This window comes from Lynx rufus, unplaced genomic scaffold, assembly GCF_022079265.1.
Source record: "Lynx rufus isolate CCGP_SWC_20201006 ecotype Redwood Valley unplaced genomic scaffold, mLynRuf1.p SCAF_4, whole genome shotgun sequence".
Classification (NCBI taxonomy): domain Eukaryota; kingdom Metazoa; phylum Chordata; class Mammalia; order Carnivora; family Felidae; genus Lynx; species Lynx rufus.
Window position 1 is genome coordinate 15,483,333 of NW_025814856.1, and position 20,665 is coordinate 15,503,997.

Below are 20,665 nucleotides of genomic sequence, written 5' to 3' on the forward strand. Positions count from 1 at the left end.
CACCCACCGAGGGCCCGCCAGAAATCGGAGAAGCTTCTCCCTGTAGGCACCGACGGGAATCCTGACTGCGGCCGGAGAAAAGAGTCTGTCACTGGACAGAGGGTCCCATGATGACAGCCTCGAGCTGGGGACTCAGCTGATGAACTTGGTGGCACCCTGCAGGACCTGATTTTCCTTTGCCTCCGAAATAGAAAGCCAGCTTTTGACCCGGGCTCCTGGTCCCTTAGAATAAAGACCGGCCTCCCCCGCCACCCCGTGCCCAGTAGAGCCATGTGGCTAGGGACGCGCCAGGGAACATCAAGCAGGAGTGCTGTGTGCCAGCGTCCTGGAAACACCCTTAAAAGACAGTTGGCACCTGCCTTTTGCCTCTTCTTCTCCTTCCCCTCCTTCATTCTGCACATGGAAAGCAGAAGCGGGAACTAGACCTCCACGGGCCATGAGGTGACCTTGAGCATGGAAGCCACGTTGTCAGAGCCCGGGTTGCTGACACTGTGCTGCTGTCCCAGTAGCTGTGGACAAGCCACCTCTGGATTGCACTTGCACGAGAGGGAAATAAGCCTCTGCCAGTCAGGGTTTTCTCTCCCAGCAGCTTAAACGTAACCTGCACTAGCCCATCGTGTGATTTAACCCGCGTTAGGGAGCCAACATGGATTAATGTGGGTTGAGGAGAGAGAACACGATGCGGACAAGAAAGCCCCGCCTCGATGAGCGAGAGCCCGTTTTGAGACGTGTGCAGCCCCCGCCCCCGGAAGAGCCACCCCGCGTGCCAACCTCCGGAGGAGGCTGGGGAGCACCCCGCTAAGGTCCTGGCGGCTTCCGCCCAGCTCGGAGGAGGCCGCGGGGGGTGTGCAGAGCAACCACAGCGAGCGCTCGCGGTGAGGAGCAGAGCCACGTGGAAACCTGCCCGAACCAGGGTCCCTAACCCATCCAAAATGCAGGAGGGCCCCACTCGAGGAGACCCCTGCACGAGAGGTGAGCCCCGGCGGGAACATGCCACATACTTCCACGGCACCAGGCCCACAGCAGGTAGGGCACGGGGTGTGAGCCTGGGGTACGGCCGGGACAGAAGGCCCCGGAAGCAGGTGAGCCAGAACCCTGGAGGTCTAATTTGGTTTCCTTGCCATGTGGAGCAAGAAGGCAGCTTCATGAGGCAGGCAGGTGCCTTTCCCCAAGTTAGGAAGCCGGCGCCTAAGGGAAATTCGGATCCAGAGCTCCAAGAGATTAAAATAATAATAATAATAATAATAACATCCGTACTTCTCAGAACCTGCCTCCGTTCTTAGGGTGCAGAGAAACAGACTGATACTCCAGAATTTTTATCTTGGGTCGGGGGGGCTGGGGGGGCTGGGGCATGGGACGTGTTGGGTAGAGACCCACTCAGTGCTCCTATGACTGTAGGAGGCAGCCGCACAGAGAACACGCTTTACCCCAAAAGCGGCCCGCGGGCCGCAGTCAGCCTGCACATCCCCGCCCCTGCCCTTCCCTGAGGTTCCACAGCCCGATGTGCCTACCGCCCAGGGTGGCCCACCCACGACGCCCTCAGGCCTCACCAAATTTGCAGGAGCCTGTCTGGCTGAACAGCAGGCCCATGGGGATGTTCCAGCCGGCAGTCCTGTCCACGGCGGTGTGGCAAGACTTCCTGCCTCTCAGAGAATTCCAGGTGATATCCGCATCTGATTTCCTGACAACTGCCACGGCAAGGTACCCTTGAGCAACAGAAGAGCAGGACTTAACCTCCAGGGTGCCTGGCATGGGACTCTAGCTCATCCGTCTGCAAGCCAAGCCAAAGTAAGTCAAGAAGCATCACCAGGCGATGATGCCCCCAGATATCCGGCCACTGCCTGAAGCTTCGGCTGCCGTTCTATGGGAAGGTGAGAACGATCTAGGCTATGAAACGAAACAGTAAGAAAAGCTGATCCTTCACGTTTATTTATTTTTGAGGGAGAAAGAGACAAAGCATGAGCAGGGGAGGGGTAGAGAGGGAGACACAGAATCCGAAGCGGGCTCCAGGCTCTGAGCCGTCAGCACAGAGCCCGAGGCAGGGCTCGAACCCACAAACTTGGGAGATCGTGACCTCAGCCAAAGTCGGACACTTAACCGACTGACCCACCCAGGCGCCCCAGGAAAAGCGGATCCTTTAAGTGATTGCTAGGGACTGTCCTTGGCCAGGCACACATTGTGAGCTACTAAATTAGACGTGAGCCACTAAGGCAAAAAAAAAAAAACCCACTGAACAAGCGTGACCCCAGTAGTGCATACACCACCAGCTGCAACAGACACTGGGCCACAGCCACGATGGCCACCAGACTAAGTGCTGTGTAGGTGCGGGGAGTGTGTCTGCAAGGACCCCCCCCCGTGCCGAGTCCAAACCAGCCCCGCACCGTGAGAGGGTCCACATGGTGGCAATCCCTCTCCTGACGGTGCGTCACTGACGGATTCCAGCCGTGGACAAGTGCAGAGCTCCTCTGGCACTGAGCAAGCCCAGGCTCCAGCGGGAGGGTGGGGGTACCGCTCAGAGCACGGGATCTAGCCCGGGAGACCCGGTTCAAGGCCAGGATCTGCCGCAGTACCGTCCATGGCTGTGAGGACAGTGAAGAACTCTGACAGTTCTCTGCCAAGTGTGAAGGTCAATACAACATTAATTACAATTACTCGTCTATGAATTATTTGCCTCTTCAAAAGAGCTTACGGCTTCTGTGGCTGTATCTCTTTCTGTGAGGTGTGTTTTTTTTTTCTTTTAAGTTCCCGGCCGCCTCCTCCTCCTCCGCCAGCAACGAGAACTTACCCATGACCCTGAAATTAGCAGATTCCAACTCACCTTCCACTCGTCTATCCTCACAACGTTCATTATTAGGGATCTGTGATTCTGCAAGGAGCAAAAACAAGCAAAATGTCATTAAACACTCAGCTTTACTGAGAAGCCACAAACTCTTAAATCTCAGCGATGCGGGATCAAATCCGAAGAGACCGTCCAGCAATCCCATGCAGCAGAAAGGCACAGATGCGTGCGTTCAGCAAAAGACACAGACGCAGATGCCACCAATTGGAAACGACCCAAACAACAGCCACCAACTGGAAGTGACCCGAACGCCTCTCCCCCATAGATGGACGAATAACTACAGAATACCATACAGCAGCGAGATTCAATACTCTTTGGATGAATCTCACGGACATAACACTGAGCAACAGACGTACAAAGCACGTGTCTCGCACGGAAGGTTTAAAAACAGGCAGATATTGGGGCGCCTGGGCGGCTCAGTCGGTTAAGCGTCCGACTTCGGCTCAGGTCATGATCTCACAGCTCGTGAGTTCAAGCCCCGCGACGGGCTCTGTGCTGACAGCCCAGACCCTGGAACCTGCTTCGGATTCTGTGTCTCCCTCTCTCTCTGCCCCTCCCCTGCTCACGCTCTGTCTCCATCTCTCTCTCAAAAAATGAATAAAAATTTAAAAAAATATTTTTTAAACAGGCAGAATTGATCTGTGCCATTTGAAGTCAGGGGTTACTGCCCTCGCTTGAGTAAGGCGGCTGGTGGCAGGAGGGCGCCGGGGGCCATCTGGAACTTGCCGTGATCGGGGCACTAGGGCATGGGGACCCACCAGTTTGTGACACGTCACTGAGTTGCACTTACGGGCACTTTTCTGTATGTATATTGTACTTGACTAAAATCCCGTTTTACACGAAGAAGAGGAAACCAGTCTGTGCTTTGTCACTTCTCAACACACAGGCCGTGTGGGTAAAGGCCCTTTTCAACCGTTCTTGCTCCCCCTCCCCGATTCTCCTGTTTGAATGCATCCGTCCATCTCAGCATCTGCCCCTGGACCCACCAAGTGGGGTTACTGCTCCCATGGGCCAGACGGAAGAAACCAGAGAGGACACCCCCGCCCCCCCCCAACACCGACTTACTTTGGTTCTCTGCCAGGACAGGCACCAAACCACACTTGCCGGCGACATAGATCAGTCCTCCATCCAGGCTCAGGGCGTCGGCTTCTCCTTTCTGTAAAACCAAAGCAAATCGTCGGCACCATACAGAGGGGCGCTTTCCCGTCTCGCCTGTTTCTAGGCTGTCTGAGAGAATGGCTTTAGGTCAGGGAATGTCAGGTGCTCCGACGAGGTAGCAGAAAGAGACAGGGCCTGTTTGAACTGAGCACCCAAGGAAACACTTGGCACACTCTCGATTATCAGCCCCGCGCACCCTTCGTGCGGTCGCTCCCAATGGACAGACCAGGCACAGGTTGCATTGACCCTCTGTCCCCCAAACGCTCTTGGGACGCCCTCCTGGACCAGCCTCACTCAGTGAGGAGACGGATCGAACAAGCCGCCTTGTCTGGTCTCAGCCCCTTGGCGTTACGCTCAAGTTCGACACAGAAGCTGTTCAACAAACGAGCAGAAACGACTGAGCTGCCTCGCCAGGGGAATGAACGCACCCGCACCCCAACATTCGAGTATGGATTCATCAAGACTGCAAACTCGCTCTTCGGCTCAGTAATAATTTTCTTACAACTCTATTTAAAAAAAAAAAAGCTGGAGGGGCGCCTGGGTGGTTCAGTCAGTTAAGCGTCCGACTTCACCTCAGGTCACGATCCCACATGAGTTTGTGAGTTCGAGCCCCACATCGGGCTCTGTGCTGCCAGCTCAGAGCCTGCTTTGGATTCTATGTCTTCCTCTTTCTCTGAGCCTTCCCCACTCTCTCTCTCTCAAAAATAAATAAACGTTAAAAATTTTTAAAAAGAAACTGGAGGGGCACCTGGGTGGCTCAGCCGGTGAAGCCTCTGACTCTTGATCTCGGCTCAAGTCATGATGATTTCACCAGTTTGAGCGTTCGAGCCCCACATCAGGCTCTGTGCTGACAGTGTGGAGCCTGCTTGGGATTCTCTCTCCCTCTTTCTCTGCCCCTCCCCCACTTTTGCGCGCACGCGCGCGCGCGCACACACACACACACTCTCTCTCTCTCTCTCAAAATAAATAAACTTTAAAAAATTTTTTAAAAACTGGAGATAGGAAGATATGGATGAAAACTTCTATTCAGGGATGCGGCACGGGGGGCAGGGTGGGGGGTCTAACGGTAATAACAAAATAACGGGCCAAAGCAGAATAGGTTCGTGACTGAACAGCCACAGCCACGGGAAAGACATCCTCAAATCATTTTTCAGTGTTTTCAGGGAATATTCACGTGGGAGAATGGCCACGATGTACCGTTAAGTGGCAAGGACTCGAAACCAACCGAACTGGCACGATCCAGGACGGTTGCGGGCACGCGCACACGTGTCCGGAGAAATCCGGGGCTAGGAAATTATCAAGACTTTAGCCGTGGTGTATCTCTGCTGTTTGTTTTTCTACGAGCTACCTTTCTATGTCCTCCCAGCGCCCTGCAACAATCACGACTGTTCCTCGAAGCAGGGGAGTGGAAAGGCCACAAGCATTCTGGGCCGCCCCCCACCCCCGGCGGAGCCCGCGCCCCTACCAGGACCAGGGCGATGCAGTCCTCGCCGGTGGGCGCTGAGACACAGGTCACGTTCCTGAGGCTCGCCTGACTCCACTGCTGGCACTTGCGCTCCTCCTCTTCGCCCACCGCGCACCAAGCGACGCGCGCGCGCCTCTCCGCCACTTCCGCAGCCGCTGCGCACAGGGACACAGCGGTCATGGGGCCCAGAGCCTGGCGGGGACACCCAGGCTCCGCCCACCGCCCGGAAGCCCTGCGCTCGCTGCCCCCTGCCCGCTGCCCCCTGCCGCTCTCCCCCTCCACTCTCAGGGGCCCAACCCCTTCGCCAGGCGCGCGTAACCCCAGGCCTCCTATTTCGGTTCCTTTGGAGGCTTCCCTGGCTTCTAACCCACCCTTCAAGCCTTAGTGCGGTGACTTGCCTAGTATCGGGGTCCCACGGGATTAAAGCTCCAGGACACAGACAGCGGCAGCCCCAAGAGACGGCCTAGGGGACTGACCTCCCCTCAGTCAGGCACCACCATTAACTGCATCGCAGTGTCCTCGCTCAGGCTGACTCCATCTCAGCCCCCCAGGAGAGGGGGAGCCATGGCTGAGCTGGCCCCCTGTGGTATCCCGGCCAAGTCCAGGGCCCCAGTCCAGAGCTGCGTTCACCAGGCCTCCAGATTCATCCCAGGAGGGGCCCTGGCTCTCTCGGTTCATGTGCGTGGTTCTTACTTCATAGGGAGGCAAGTTGATTGTTCTGTCCAGGCCGGGGAGCCGGGGACATACAACCACATTAACTGGGTGTCTGTCACATTAGTCCGGAGACCCTCCCGCGTGTTAAAATGCCCTGGCTTGCTTCACAGCACATTGGCATCTGCCTCGAATGGACAAGGGCCGCTCCAGAGCAGAGCTCTGCTGCCGGAGAAGGGAGAGTACTTTCTGGAAGGCCTGCCCCTTGGCTTAGCACCCCCACCAGCCTGCCCGCAGGGCCTGCCCGGGCCTCACTCACTTTCCCTCAGGCCCTGGATGGCAGTGAGGTAGTTGAAGCCAAGGTACAGCCCAGAATCGACCTTCGAGGGGACCCTCAAAAACCCAAGGGCAGAGTCTTTGAACAGCAGATCCTTCTCATCCTTAGGGGAGCCAAAGAGCTGGAACGCAGGCGACTTGTCTTTTCCAAACTTTTCCTAATTAAGGAAAAATGGAATTACAGCGTCAGTGGGAAATAGACAGGAACGAAAAGCACAATGTTGAACCACAGCGCCCGGAGCTTGGGGATGATTCTGAGCGTTGGGGACCTTGGTTCACTTCCTCGTGTGGAGGGACTGGCCCCGTGGCTCATTCAGCTGTGGCTTCAAAAGTCGCTAGGGCCCAGGCACCTTAGAGTCCTGAGAATACCGCCTCATCGTCCCCCTGTTGCTGCTCCAGCCCCTGAGACACCGTTCATCAGTAATGCTGGAGAGACCGCTATTGTTTCTGCTGTCCAGAGCGCATTGAATCTGTTAGCCTTTGTGCAGAGAGGCCGCAGAAAGACTTGTAGAGCAGCAGGACATTCGGGAAGGAAGCTCCCCACGGCAAATCCAGGCAGGTGGGGAGGGCCTCGGGAGCGGAGGGGGGGTGGGGGGTGGGCGAGGGGTGGAGGAGGTGGACACCTGCGCCTTGTTGAGAAGCTCCCAGATCAAGTCCTCCTTGCCGTCCACACTTCGGGCCACCACAGCGTGAGAAGGGATCCGGGCCAGGTGGCACTCCTTGAACGCGTCCACTGGCTTCCGAGTGTTGTTTAAGCAGAGCAGCTCGTACTTGTCCTGGTCGGCCTTGTCTGGCAGGCTCTCTGGAGGAAAGGTGGAGGTGGAGGGGAGCCCGGATGAGCCCACTGTAGGCATTAACCGTGAGCTGGAGCTCCCCTTCTCCCACATCGTGAGCTAGAGGAGACATCACAGGTACTCTACAAAACTGGGCGAGGTGGGGGGGGGGTCAGAAAGGCAGTGGATTGCTCCGGAACACTCAAAAAAAGTAAAGATAGTAACCAGAAAGCCTTGGGGGCTAGCCCAGTGTTCCTCTGGATCATACAGGCTGCTCTGGGATTGATGCACCTTCTGCCTGGCCAGCCAAGGAGGCTGAACCAGACCCCATCTGTTTCCATGGCAACCCCTCCTAGAAAAGGGTCCCAGGGTAGAGGCAATCCCAGCGCACCAGCCAGGGGGCGCTGCCTTACCCACCTCTCTAGAAAGAATAAAAAGTTACAAACATTTTTAAGGCAGGATGTACAGTTGAATCACTTCCCAACATGAGGTGTTATCAAAAGAAGGGGAAAGTCTGTTTTTATGAGTGAGTTCAGCCCAATTTGGAACTGCCAATGTATCTCATATATGAGCATGTATAGTGACAATATGTAAAGTGACAGGAACCTGCCCAAGTCCTTTTGGGAGATTAGTGCAACCTTGAGCTCAAAATCAGAGAGAGCAGTACAGGAGAGAAGAATTACAGGCCTATTTTCCTTATGAGCATACGTGCAAAAATCTCAAATATACGTTAGCTAACTCAACCTAACGGAGTATTTTAAAAATAGATCAGGGTTAAGGTTATCAGCTTATTTCATTAACAAAGAACGGTCCATCATCTAAAAAGCCAGAGTACTCCACGTCATTAATAAGCACCATGAGATAATCTTAACAGATGCAGAAAAAGCAGGTGTGTGTTCAACATCTAGTTGTGGTTGGGTTTTTTGTTTGTTTCAGGAAACTAGTAATATGGAGAATTTGGTAAAGTTCTTGAACTTGAGAAATGCCTTTCATCAAAATGGCTGCAGCAAAATCATACTAGCAGGAGAAAATGCAAGCATTCGCTTCAAAATCAGGAACAAAGCAAAAATGTCAGCTGTCATATTGCCAACACAGTGCCGGACGCAACTGACAAAAGAAACGAGATGGAACCACTGGAAGGAAGAAGGCAAACTCTATTTAAAGATGATGCGATCCACGGGGGTGCCTGGGTGGCTCCGTCTGTCGAGCGTCTGACTCTTGACTTCCGCTCAGGTCATGATCTCAATGGTTGTGAGACTGAGCTCCCCGCTGGGTGTGGAGGCTGCTTGGGATTCTCTCTCTCGCTCCCCCTGTGCCCTTCCCCCCACCCCCCCCGCCTCAAAAACTAAAAATAAAAAAATAAAGATGATGTGGTCATCTACATAGAAAAGCTAACAAAACCAAGGGAGAAGGAATAAAACCAATAACGGTATCCAGCAGGGTAGAACTTCCAAAACCAAGTATTATCCTCATTAGCAAAAACCAAGCAGAAGCTAATATAGAATATCAGACTGTAATGGCAACCCGAACCATGAAAGAGCTAGTAACTAACCTCGCACAGTAAGACCGACAAAGAGAAACTTTGTAAGTTCCGTTAAAGGACATAGAAGAGGTGTGATCAAAGGAGGAAGATTCATCGTGATCAGGGATTGGACAACTTGACATTAAATATAGTTCCCCACGGACCAATTTAAACTCAAAACAATTCTAATTAAAATTAAAGGATGACGTTTTTAGAAAGCCAGCAAAAGAATTCTACACTTTTCGTTGAACGAGATTTGAAAACGAACAGCCAAGTGTAGGGTGAGATCTCTCTCCACCAACCCACGTCGGGCTCTGCACTCCCATCGCAGAGCCTGCTTGGGATTCTCTCCCTCTCTCTCTGCCCCTCCCCTGCTCACTCTCTCTCTGTCTCTTTCAAAATAAATAAACGAAAGAAAGAAGGCCTCTCCTTGAATCAACATCATGAAGAAACAGGCATTAAACTCAATAGGAAAATAGTCAAGATTAGAAAATGACTAGCAAATATATTGAGATGATCAATGTAAGCCTATCTCCGGAGGTCTCGGGTCAGTGGGGTGGGTCTGTCTCTGGTGGTCCTGGTAAGCATGTGTTCAGCCCGTGCACACCCAGCAGGGTGCATCAGCATGTGGTATTTCAGGAATCTTCTGCACAACAGTAAGGGGACACACAGGAGAACGTGAGTCATGGAGCTGTTTGTGGTAGAGGGAAAGGCAAGGTGACCTAGGGTGACAGATAAGTAGAACCCGATGAGCATTCCTCAGCTGTCAGAAACACTGAACTAGACATACGACACAGATAAATCTCCAAAACAAGACGCTGAATGGAAAATCCTGGCAGCAGCATGGTTTCTAATGCCGAAACTTTTGTGGTCTCAGAACCCAAAAACCTGTGTCGGGGACAGAGGCGGGGGTGTCTCTGAGGAAAAGAAAGGTAGTGGGTATTGGGGGATTTAGAGAAAGCTGATGGCTTAAAATGGGAAATAAGGGGCGCCTGGGGGGCTCAGTCGGTTAAGCATCGGACTCTTGATTTCGGTTCAGGTCATGATCTAGGTTTCGTAGGTTCGAGCCCCACTTCGGGCTCTGCTCTGGCATCGTGGAGACTGCTTGGGATTCTCTCTCTCTCCCTCTCTCTGCCCCCCCCATGCTGTCTCCATCTCTCAAAATAAATAAATAAACTTTTTAAAAAATGATAAAATAGGGCACATGGGTGGCTCAGTTGGTTTAGCGTCCAACTTTGGCTCAGGTCATGATCTCATGGTTTGTGGGTTCGAGCCCTTCGTCAGGCTCTGTGCTGACCGCTCAGACCCTGGAACCTGCTTGGGATTCTGTGTCTCCCTCTCTCTCTCTCTCTGCCCCTCCCCCGCTCGTGCTCTGTCTCTCTCTCTCTCTCAAAAACAAATAGACAGTAAAACATTTTTTTAAATAAAAGCAAAACATATCAAAAGGAAATAATAAAAGTAAAACATATCAATCAATAAATAAATAAAAATAAATAAATAAAGTAAAACATATCAAAAGGAAATAATATCAAACAAGAGGCCTGCCCCGTAGAGAACCTTGATAATAGCGTGCCAAGAAGTGAAGAGTCCAATTTGCCCAAGGCTCAGAATTATGGGAAAATAAAACCAAAGGAGGCTGTACCCTAGGTCTCCTCCCACTTCTTACCAAACACTGTAGTGTGCCTGACAAAAGCCACATCTCCACCTCCTTCATGCAGACACCTGTGAAATGAGAAAGTCGCAGAAGGGTCAGCACAGAGCCAGCTGTCCCCAGCTTCTTCCTCAGGCCTCCCAGGGCAGCAGGGCCCCGGGCTCCCCTCCTCTGAGGCTTTGGAGCGCACCTGTCTGGGAAGGCGGCCACCTCCAGATAGATTGTGAGGAAGGACGGCTTAGGGGCTGGCCAGAGCCCCCCACCTCCTGCGTTAGGGCCTGAAAGGGCAAAACGGCTCTTTCTATATAAAAGGATCTGAAGCCTCTATATGCCTGAGTATGTGGTCCTTTCTCCCAGGACCGAGTGGGCAAATGTGCTGCGGCCAAGCGGGGAGGCCTCCGTGTGCAAAAATGCCTGAGCTCAGGAGGCAGATGTGGGGAGAGAAGCAGCATCCGCCTCAGCACGGGGCATGGGGGGGCAGGGGGTGCAGGGGGCAGTCGGGCAGAGCTCGCTCTCTCCCGGCTGGAGGAGGAGCCCGCGCGGGGCAGACCACATCAGCCTGGACGCTCCAGCTGTCCTTCCGGGAGCGAGGGACCGGTTGTCTCACGACAAGACCCCTTCAGTCCCTCTGTGGCTAGGGAGAGGGCGGAAGTCAGCAGGGAAACACAGGACATCCCAGTGCAAACAAAGCCACAGCCTCGTCTATGGGGACAAGGAATGACCCCTGTCGGGGTGACGGCTCACGAGGCTGGGGTAGAGGTAAGGGGCCCGTAGAGGGGGATCCGGGGGGGAGGGGGCTGGAGGGGCACGGGCACTGGGCAAAGCCAGTGCCCTCTTTGGACTCAGGAGAACGACACCTGCTCTGCGGTCCCTGCCGGCAGGCTGAGCTGTGACTGGGGCCAGAGAAAAGGCCTCCCGGCCTGAGGACACAGGGTGCTCAGGCCACTGGGGAGAAGAGGGCCTTCTCACTCACTTGAAGGCACCGGCGTAGCCAAAGTATGGTTCCTTGGAGGAGCAGGCACATTTGTTCTCCCCTGTCCCCGCACACAGGCTACACAGGTTGGGGTACTCTTTCCCATCCGCGCAGGGCACACAGCTGGCAGAGAAGAAGTTGGCCGCAGCTGTTGAACACAGAGAAACAGGCCACAGGGTGTGAGCCAGTCCGGCCGAAGCTCATCACACCTCCCAGGGACGGGCACGAACTGGGGAAGGGCTGGGGGGGGTGGGGGGGGTGGAGACAGAGCCCCTTCCTCCACCCCTGCGGGACAGCCTCTTACGTGAGGCTGGGCGCTCAGAGCCGCACCTTGGCCGACAGCAGACTCAGCTGCCGCCTCCCAAAGGGCCGCTGGTGCGGTGGGCCCACTGGGGCTCATCCCACGTTTACAAAGTGGCCTGCACGTGCAACCAGCGTGGAGACCCCCCTCCCCCCGCCCAGAGACTGCCCACAGTCCTCCAGTCATCTTACCCTTCTCAAGGGGCTCGGGCGGCCCTGCCCAGTTTAAGAATGGACGAAGCAACCCCATAGGGATGTTCCATCCGGCGGACCTGCCAAGGCCTGTGTGGCAGGACTTCCTGCCTTGTAGCTGGTTCAGCTGGAAGTTGGTTCCCTTCTTTGCTATGGCCACAGCATAATAGTGGATTTGTGGCTCTGCAAAGGGACAGAGAGAATTGAAAGCTCTTAGCCCAGACCGGAGGGAGAAAAACAGCCCAACGTGACCTTGCCCTGGTGGAAAAGGAAGCCATATGCTAGCTTTTCCTGCTCTGTTTCCCCAGGGAACACACACGTGTCCTCCCGCAGCGGGTCAGCATCGGGTCCAAAGAGCCCAGGGACTCAGTTCCCTGCAAGTGGGATGCCGTCCGTGAGCCCACCTCTAGGTCTCATCCACTCTGCACAGAGCCCGGGGCCAAGGCCAGGGCCACCCCAGCTTCTGGGTCTCCAGGGAGAACTCACCCTCTTGGGTCCCATAGACCTCAGCCGCTACAGGTCGCAGTTTATTGGGGTCCAGGCCTGCCTCGTACACCAGACCACCATCAAGGGTCACAGCATCTGCCTCGTTCGCCTGAAAGCAAAGAGGCCAGGCCAGCTTCAGGAGAGAGCCCACCTCAACCCAGGCAACTGGATTTCAGGAGGTCAGAAAGATCTAGAAGGATCTTCAAAAGGGTCTCTTTTGGGGCATACTCACTCACGTTCGCTTGGTGGCACGAGTCAAAGTTCCCTCTTTTGAGGGCAATAGCTTTAACTACGGATGTTGGCATATTGTCTCTTTCTTATAAGCGTCCCCGCCTGTATCGTCTCATGGTTCCTGCCCTTCACAGTCATTTATACTTACAGTTGTTTATTCTAGGGGCACCGGGGTGGCCCAGCCGGTTGAGTGTCCAACTCTTGATTTTGGCTCAGGTCATGATCAGAGTCATGGGATCGAGCCCCATATCAGGCTCCAAGCTGAACGTGGAGACTGCTTGGGATTCTCTCTCTCTCTCCTCTCCGCCCCTCTCCCTTGCTCATGCTCTCTCTCTCTCTCTCTCTCTCTCACATAAATAAATACAAGTAATAATAAATGAAGTTGTTTATTCTAGATGCTTTCTCTAGAAAGCCCTATATTGATTTAACTTCTTTTTTATTGAATAGAAAATAAAACTATTCCGCTATCTTAAAATTATCATAATAAATCATGTTCATTCTTTTTAGCGTATTACTTCTCATATGTTTCCATATGTCTTATATTTGCAATCTGGTACAGATAATATGTTGTGGACTGCTTTCTTCTTCTAAAATGGCATGCATTTTCATACTTCTGCAGGGCCTTTATTGACTTCATAATGTTTTATCATAATGTGGTTGTTCCATAGTTTGTCAAATAACCCCTCAGATGTTCAGCACTTTCTTTTTGCTATGAAATCTATGCTCTCATGGGTAGCTTTGTCCTCGTAGAATTTTTTCCTTCCGATGGCCTGTCACCTTGGGATAGGCAACTAAGCGTGGACTCGCTCAGACAGTGACCTTGTTTATCTTCGTGGCCCTGGCTGTTCTTGTTATTCTACTTTCCAGAAGATTTGTAATGCCAATTTGGAAGGCCACCAACCAAGAAGATCAGTTTCACTATAAAATCACCAGCAAGGTAGGCTTTCGTTTTATTTATAAAATCACCAGCAAGGGAGGATTCGTTTTATTGCCATTACTTAAGAAAATGCAAGTTCCGGGGCGCCTGGGTGGCTGAGTCCGTTAAGCGTTCAACTCAGTTTCCGCTCAGGTCATGATTTCACAGTTCAGGTGTTTGAGTCCCATGTTGGGCTCTGGAGCTGGCAGCGTGGAGCCTGCTTGGGATTCTCTCTCTCTCTCTCTCTCTCTCTCTCTCTCTCTCTCTCTCTCTCTCCCCCCCCCGCCCCTTCCCTGCTCGTGCTCCTCCCTGCCTCTGTCTCTCAAAATAAATAAATAAACAATAAAAAAAAGGAAAAAAATTGTGTTGCAACCACAGTTTCCCCACACGTGGTGTCTCCGCTTTAGAATGTTAGTATCTGCTTTCCAAATAGTCTTGTGTCCTATGAGGAAGGAGCACTCCCAACCCATCGGTGCCCGGGAAAAAAAGCAGAAGAAGGGGGAAATACATTTTTTACTTTATTCCCTTCCCTTCCCTTCCATTCAGTTTGGTTCCAACCAACACATGGTACTGACTTACCTTGATGGCCTGGATACATTCTTGGCGAGAGTTTTTCCTTGTGCAGGAGACATTGGGGCCACCCACTTTTCTCATATTCTGTTGGAATTTGGTGCATTTTGCTTCCTCTGCTTGTGATATGGTGCACCACCGAACACTTCTCCCAGGGGTGCCCAGACACAGTCCTGGGAGAAAGAAACCCAGGAGTAAGGGCTCAACCACTGCCCATGGGAGAGGCCACCTCACCCCCTGCCAGACTTATCCAGACTCCTTCATCTCTCTGCTCCTCCTCCTTCTGCCCCATTCGGCCACTAAGTCAGGCCGGTCTCCTCAAGTGGAAGTGTCTTGACTGTCTAACGAGCGTTCTCTGCCGGCCAGAGGGCTCTGATTCTCCGCAAATTCAAGGAGACAGTCAGAGACTCTGGGTTATCTTCCTTCCTGTAACTGACACATTTCCTACCTCTAAGAACTGGTGACGCTCCTTTGCCTCAGTTGGTGGAGCTTTGTCCCGCTTGAAGCTGGGAGGTAGGCAGGAAAGGGATTCTTGCTCCTGTTTTGTTAATGTGGAATCTGGCTTTTGAGGAGGCTGAGGGACTGACGGCTCAACAGTGGCAAAATCTAGCCAAGAATCCAGGTGTCTCTAGACGGTTGTAACTGCAAGAACCGCCCCCCGCTGATGCCGAGGCAACTTAACCGCACCGGACTCCTTGTCAGTAGCTATACCGAGTGGTGTACCAAATGGGTCAATGTGCCCGAGTTACCACCATTCGCCTCTGTATCAGAAAGACTGGCTCTCCTACCTTGCTGATAGGATCGATGCAATTAGGAAGGAGCCTGGACCAGATTTGCTCACAGCTCTTAACCAACACATGGTTGCCTGATAAATGGCATCTATGAAAAACTTACAGTTTTTCACCATTAAATTAAAATGGTGAAAGACTGAAGGCTTGCCCCCGGAAGATCGAGTCTCCACTCTCAGGTTTCCTGTGCAACAAAATACTGGAGATCCTAGCCACGATAATAAGAAAATGCAATAGAAGTCATCCAGACCAGAAAGGAAGGAGTAAAACTGTCTTTATTTGCAGATGACGCGATCCTCTAGAAAATCCTAAGGAGTGCACAGAATGCTATTAGAACGAATACACAAATATAACAAGGTCACAGGATTCAAGGTCAATATACAAAGAGCAATTATATTTTTGCAGATAAGCCTTGGATGCTCCAAAAATAAAATTAAGAAAATAATTCTATTCACAAAAACATCAAAAAGAGTTAAATACTTAGGGAAATATTTAACCAAAAAATACAAAACTTACGCTGAAAATTAAAACTTTGCTGAGGGAAATTAAAGATCTAAATAAATGGAGAAACATTTGTGTGCACACTTTATGAATTCAATATTGTTAGGATGGTAATTCTCCTGAAACTGAGATAGAGAATCAACACAAACCCTATCACAATTCCAGCAGGCTGGGAGGACGGGGAGGTTTGCAGAAGTTGACAAGCAGATTCTATAATTTATATAAGATAAATAAATTGATGCAAAATAGCCAAAATAATTCTGTATAATTTACATTTACAATTTTTTTTGTATAATTTATATATAATAGCCAAACAATTTTGAAAAAGAACAAACCTCGAGAAATTTTACTTCCTAATTTCAAAACATACTATAAAGCCAAAGTTATCAAAAGGGCGTGATATTAGCATAAAGACAGACATATAGATCAATGAAATAGAATGCTTATATGTACATGCAGTTGATTTTAGACAAAGGCACTAAGGCAATTCATTGGCAGAAGGACAGTCTGTTAACAAAGGGTCCTAGCAGAACATGTATCCACATACAAAAACGATTAACTTAGAGCCCTACCTCACACCATACACAGAAATTAACTCAAAGTGGATCATAGAATTTAGTATAAGAGATAAAACAATTAAACTTTTAGAAGGAAACACAGGGAAAAACTTTGCAAGCTTGGGATGGGCAAAGTTTAATCAGCCATGACACCAACAGCACGGTCCATAAATGAAAAAACTTGATAAAGTGACCTCTCAAAATCCAAAACTTCTGTGTTTCAAAAGTCAGTTAAGAAAATACAAACACAGGGGCGCCTGGGTGGCGCAGTCGGTTAAGCGTCCGACTTCAGCCAGGTCACGATCTCGCGGTCCGTGAGTTCGAGCCCCGCGTCGGGCTCTGGGCTGATGGCTCGGAGCCTGGAGCCTGTTTCCGATTCTGTGTCTCCCTCTCTCTCTGCCCCTCCCCCGTTCATGCTCTGTCTCTCTCTGTCCCAAAAATAAATAAACGTTGAAAAAAAAATTTAAAAAAAAAAAAAAAGAAAATACAAACACAGAGGTGCCTGGGGCGGGGCTCAGTCAGTTGAAGCCACTTTGGGAAACAAATTGGCAGCTTCTCAAAATGTTAAACATTTTGACCCAGGAATTCCACTTCTAGATATGTACCCAAAAGAAATAAAAGCATATGTCTGCATAAAGACTCGTGTATGAATATTCACAACAGCATTATTCAGAAAAGCCAAAAAGGGGAAACAGCCTGAAAGTCCAGCCATGGGTGAATGGCTAGACAAAATGCGGTGCATGCACACAACAGAGTGTGATTTGGCAGTAAAAAGGAAAGAACCAGCAGTATGCACTACAACATGAATGAGCCTCATTCACGCTAAATGGAAGAAACCAGACACACGACACCACCTGCTGTACGACTCCGCTTGTATGTGAAAGGTCCTAAAAGGCAGACTGATGAAACAGAACGTAACTAGCGATTGGCCGGATGCTGGGGCGGGAACGGAGAGTAACTCTAAATGGACATGAAGAATCTTATCAGCGGGGCGGAAATGTACTAAAAAGATTTCACAGTGATGGTTGTGCCTCTTGGTAAAATTCCTAAAAATCATTGAATTGTACACTCGAAGTAGGTGAATCTTATGATATGTAAAATATAGCTCGATAAAGCTCTCTCTCTCTCTCTCTCTCTCACACACACACACACACACATGCACACACGTGATTGCAAAAGCCCCTTTCCCACTTGGATAGGCTTTAGAGTGGAACATTCAGCCCTCTGCTACCTCCTGTTCATGAACCATCCCCTGCGCAGTCGGACCCGCCAAGGTATTTGAGGCTCCCTGGGAGGGTGAGGGGAGGAGGGCAGCGGCTCCCAGGCTGAGTCAGCGGAGGCTCAGGGGCATATGCTGCCACACTCCTTCCCCACTGACCGTCGTCCCAGGAAATCCCAAAGGATGTAATCGATCCCGAGGCCCTCGGGGAACTGTCCTGCCATAAAAATATTAACCTGGTCCTATCCGGCCACTCGTGACCCAGTAGCATTTACTGGAAGTCTGTATACACAGCACCGTGTCTCATGTAAGCAGACGGGACAAGATCTCCCCTCCCATCTGGAGAGGAAAAAAAGTCAAAAAAGAGGAAGCTAAGGATGATGAACGCTCTAGAAGAGACAAATGCCAGACCAGAAGTGAGCTCCTGGGGACCAGGAATGACGGTGGTGGCGTTCCTGGAGGCGAGAACCATGGACCCATGTGCACACAGCTAATGCTGCAAGCATTTCACATCTTCTGTGGACATCGAATCTCCCAACTCTCTGAGTTCTGCTAATATCATTTCCAGGTGAGAAAATCGTGTCTTTAGCTAGTTACGTGGCTTGCCCGAGGTCCCACAGCTAATAAGCATCGGGTCTAAGATTTGAATCTACGCAGTCAGACAAACCCCCCCCCCCCCGTTCTTACCACAAGGCTAGCCAGTCTATTTAGGCTGGCTAGGTTAGAATCGGGCTGCCGTGGAGATGGGGCTAGTAAAGGACTTGGGGCCAGAGCGTGGAAAGCCCTCCAAGCTGGTCAGAAGAGGTCTGGTTCCAGAGGGAGTAGAGCTCGCTCATGAAGAGAGTAGAGATAAGGGCTCTGCCTAGAATGGGGGAGGGAGTGGACTGAAAGCCGGGAACCAAGCAGAAAAGCACTGGGAATGGAGAAGGGGCAGGAATAGGGAGCGGGCGTCAGAAATTAGCTCGGTGACGGATGGGATCTGGGGGTGAAGAGGGAGAGCCAAACAGAAGGGCATGCTTCAAGGTGGGGGGAGGGCACGAACAGCAGCAGGAATGGGGAACCCACGGGTAGAGCTCATTTCTCCCTTGGCTGAACTAGGAGACTAAAGGACTACCGAGGGGTTTTCCAAGATCCACAGTCCCAGCCCCCCAAACACCAGGGGCACCAAGTGCACCACAAGCTCATCCCCCGCCCCCCCCAAGAGCTCTCACCAGCCGGCTCTGAAGCCACACATCCCCCCCCCCAAGATGATATGTTCCCCAAAGCAGGTGTAGGGCTGGCCCCTCCTGTATCCCCAACCTAACATCTGAACTATCTGCCCCTCAGACGCTGCCCCCATGAGCCTGGATGGAAACTTCTTGAAAGTAGGCATCCTGTGATTGCTTCCATGCAGACATGCGGTGTTCTGACCTCAAAGGGCAGGGGCTGGGATGGAGTTGCCCTTCTCGGCCCAGCCAGCCTCTGCCAGCCAGCACAGCCATGGGGGCAGGGCAGGAATCCCCCAGGGCAGGTGCCACTCCTTCCGCAGGGGACGACAGGGTTTCAGTGACGCTTTAGGATGCTAGCCACCATTCTATTGACTGTAGGACTTAAACTGCGGATTCAGCAGGGGGGAGGGGGTGAAGGGAGGGGGCGAGGCAACCAAAGATTCAAGTGAAAGTGGAACCCAAGGGTGCAACTCTGAGCCAGGATCCGTGGCTGCGACCTGTGGCCACATCCAGGAAAGCAAGGTTTCCTGCTTCTCGGTCTCTCCCAAGCAGCCCCAACCCTGTGCTGTGCTCCCCAGCAAGCCCCAGGTCAGGGGGCAGAAGGGAAGTTGGCCTTGGCAGACCCGATCCTGCCTCAGAGAAGACAGGGATGACAATACCATAGGAAGGAACTTGGAGAAGGGGACCAGAGGTGGGGACAGGGATGGCTTCACAGTCCCCAGGTTTGGGGGCATAAGGTCACTGTGGGCTCTATTAGTCTTTTCCACCCAGGGAGCGCCCAGCTCAGAGGAGGCTGACCTGGGCTGGCAGGGGCCTGGGAATTGGGAGACACCTGTCCTTCGCCCCCGACCCCCCACTTACTGCCCCAGGCACTCATGCCCCTCACAGCCCCGCCCCTCCACTGCCGGAAGCCCCGCCCTCACACATCTACATCACTAATGTCTACGACTGGTGAGTGCCCTCTGTACACCCCCGGAAATTGTTTCGAATAATTCTAGTCTGGGCACATTGAAAACCAGAAGTCAGGGCGAGGGGGGGTGCCCCTGGGTGGCTCAGTCAGTTAAGCATCAGACTCCTGATCTCGGCTCAGGTGGTGATCTCACGTTTTGTGAGTTCGAGCCCTCCATCGGGACCCCTGCTGGCAGTGCGGAGCCTCCTTGGGATTCCCTCTCCCTCTCTCTCTCTCTCTGCCTCTCTCTCTTCTCTGCCCCTCCCCCACTCGTGCGCGCACTCTTTCTCTTCGAAAATAAATAAATAAGCTTTAAAAAGAGAACAGAAATCAATCATCTTTCCCTTAGACCCTCTGACAGTGGGGTCCGGTGACGGGGGGGGGGGGGCGGGGGGGGAGGCTGTCTGTGCCACCAGCGCTGCCCTTCCGGGGTGGGAAGCCTGTGCACCTTGGCCCACCGTTGAGCAGCGGGCAGCCGGCCTCCACCTCGCAACTGTGTGGGCAGGTGGCCGGACTCGTTTTTTAACTGAAGAAACTGGGGCTCTGTCTTGCCCATGTCGCACAGGCCTGCCGGCGCTGGCTTCTGACTCCCGTCTCCTGTGTGTCTTGGGCAAGTCGCTCATGCTCTCTGGGTCTCATTTTCCTCCCATGCAAAAAGCCTGCAACAGTCCTACGGCTACCAGAGGTCCTGCTGGGACGCAATGGGACAGGGTCCCAGAAGGCTCTTTGGGACGCTTTGCGCAGCTCTGGGAACTCCCGGATCCCCCTGGAGGAGCTCGGCTCTGGCTCCTCCCCAGGCAGGTGGGCGGGGCCCGGCCCCAAGACCCCCCAGCACCCCCGCACCCCCGCAGCCTCCCACGCTGCAGGCTCTGGGCGCCCACCCGGCGGGGCGCAGGGACAGAGGGGCACCGATCCCGCGGGGCGCAGGGACACAGGAGCCCATCTCGTGCGACGCGGACACACGGGCGCCCACCCCGCAGGGCGCGGGGACACGCGCGCCCATCTCGCGGGTTATGGCGACCGCGGCGCCCACCCGGCGGGCGCACCCCCAAGTCCCTGCACTCACCAAGGGCCCCAAGGAACAGCAGCGCAGGAAAGACTAGCTTCATTCTGGGTTCGGGAGGCGACCAGCGAACGAAGGCTCTGCCACCTGAGCAGTCTCTGCACCCCTTTATCCAGGGCTGGGTGACCTCACGGGGTGTGGCCCGCCCTGTGGCCCAATCGGCACCCCCTGCCCTCCCCCGCTCAACCCCCAACTAGTTCCTCAAGGCCAAGTGGGGGGGGGGCGGTGAGGGGGAACAGTGGCGGGTGGGGAGAAGGACCAGTGAGTGCCAAGCCGCTCAGAAAACCCAGCCTACAGCCCCTGCGCCGCTGGTCCCG

At 52.9% G+C, this 20,665-nt stretch overlaps 1 protein-coding gene across 1 annotated transcript in view; it reads right to left on the reverse strand.

The window, feature by feature from the left end:
• The window catches only part of LTF (lactotransferrin), a 32,050-nt gene extending 11,593 nt beyond the window's left edge, over positions 1 to 20,457 (reverse strand). The window contains exons 1-12 of the mRNA XM_047094804.1: positions 20,352 to 20,457; positions 14,073 to 14,236; positions 12,347 to 12,455; positions 11,861 to 12,043; positions 11,369 to 11,516; positions 10,411 to 10,466; positions 7,073 to 7,251; positions 6,433 to 6,607; positions 5,463 to 5,617; positions 3,905 to 3,995; positions 2,819 to 2,866; positions 1,551 to 1,706 (exon numbers count right to left, since the gene is read on the reverse strand). Coding sequence (XP_046950760.1) covers positions 1,551 to 1,706; positions 2,819 to 2,866; positions 3,905 to 3,995; positions 5,463 to 5,617; positions 6,433 to 6,607; positions 7,073 to 7,251; positions 10,411 to 10,466; positions 11,369 to 11,516; positions 11,861 to 12,043; positions 12,347 to 12,455; positions 14,073 to 14,236; positions 20,352 to 20,394 — 1,507 coding nt within the window. The 5' untranslated portion in view covers positions 20,395 to 20,457. The remainder of the gene's footprint in view (positions 1 to 1,550; positions 1,707 to 2,818; positions 2,867 to 3,904; positions 3,996 to 5,462; positions 5,618 to 6,432; positions 6,608 to 7,072; positions 7,252 to 10,410; positions 10,467 to 11,368; positions 11,517 to 11,860; positions 12,044 to 12,346; positions 12,456 to 14,072; positions 14,237 to 20,351) is intronic.
• Positions 20,458 to 20,665: the final 208 nt, after the last annotated feature.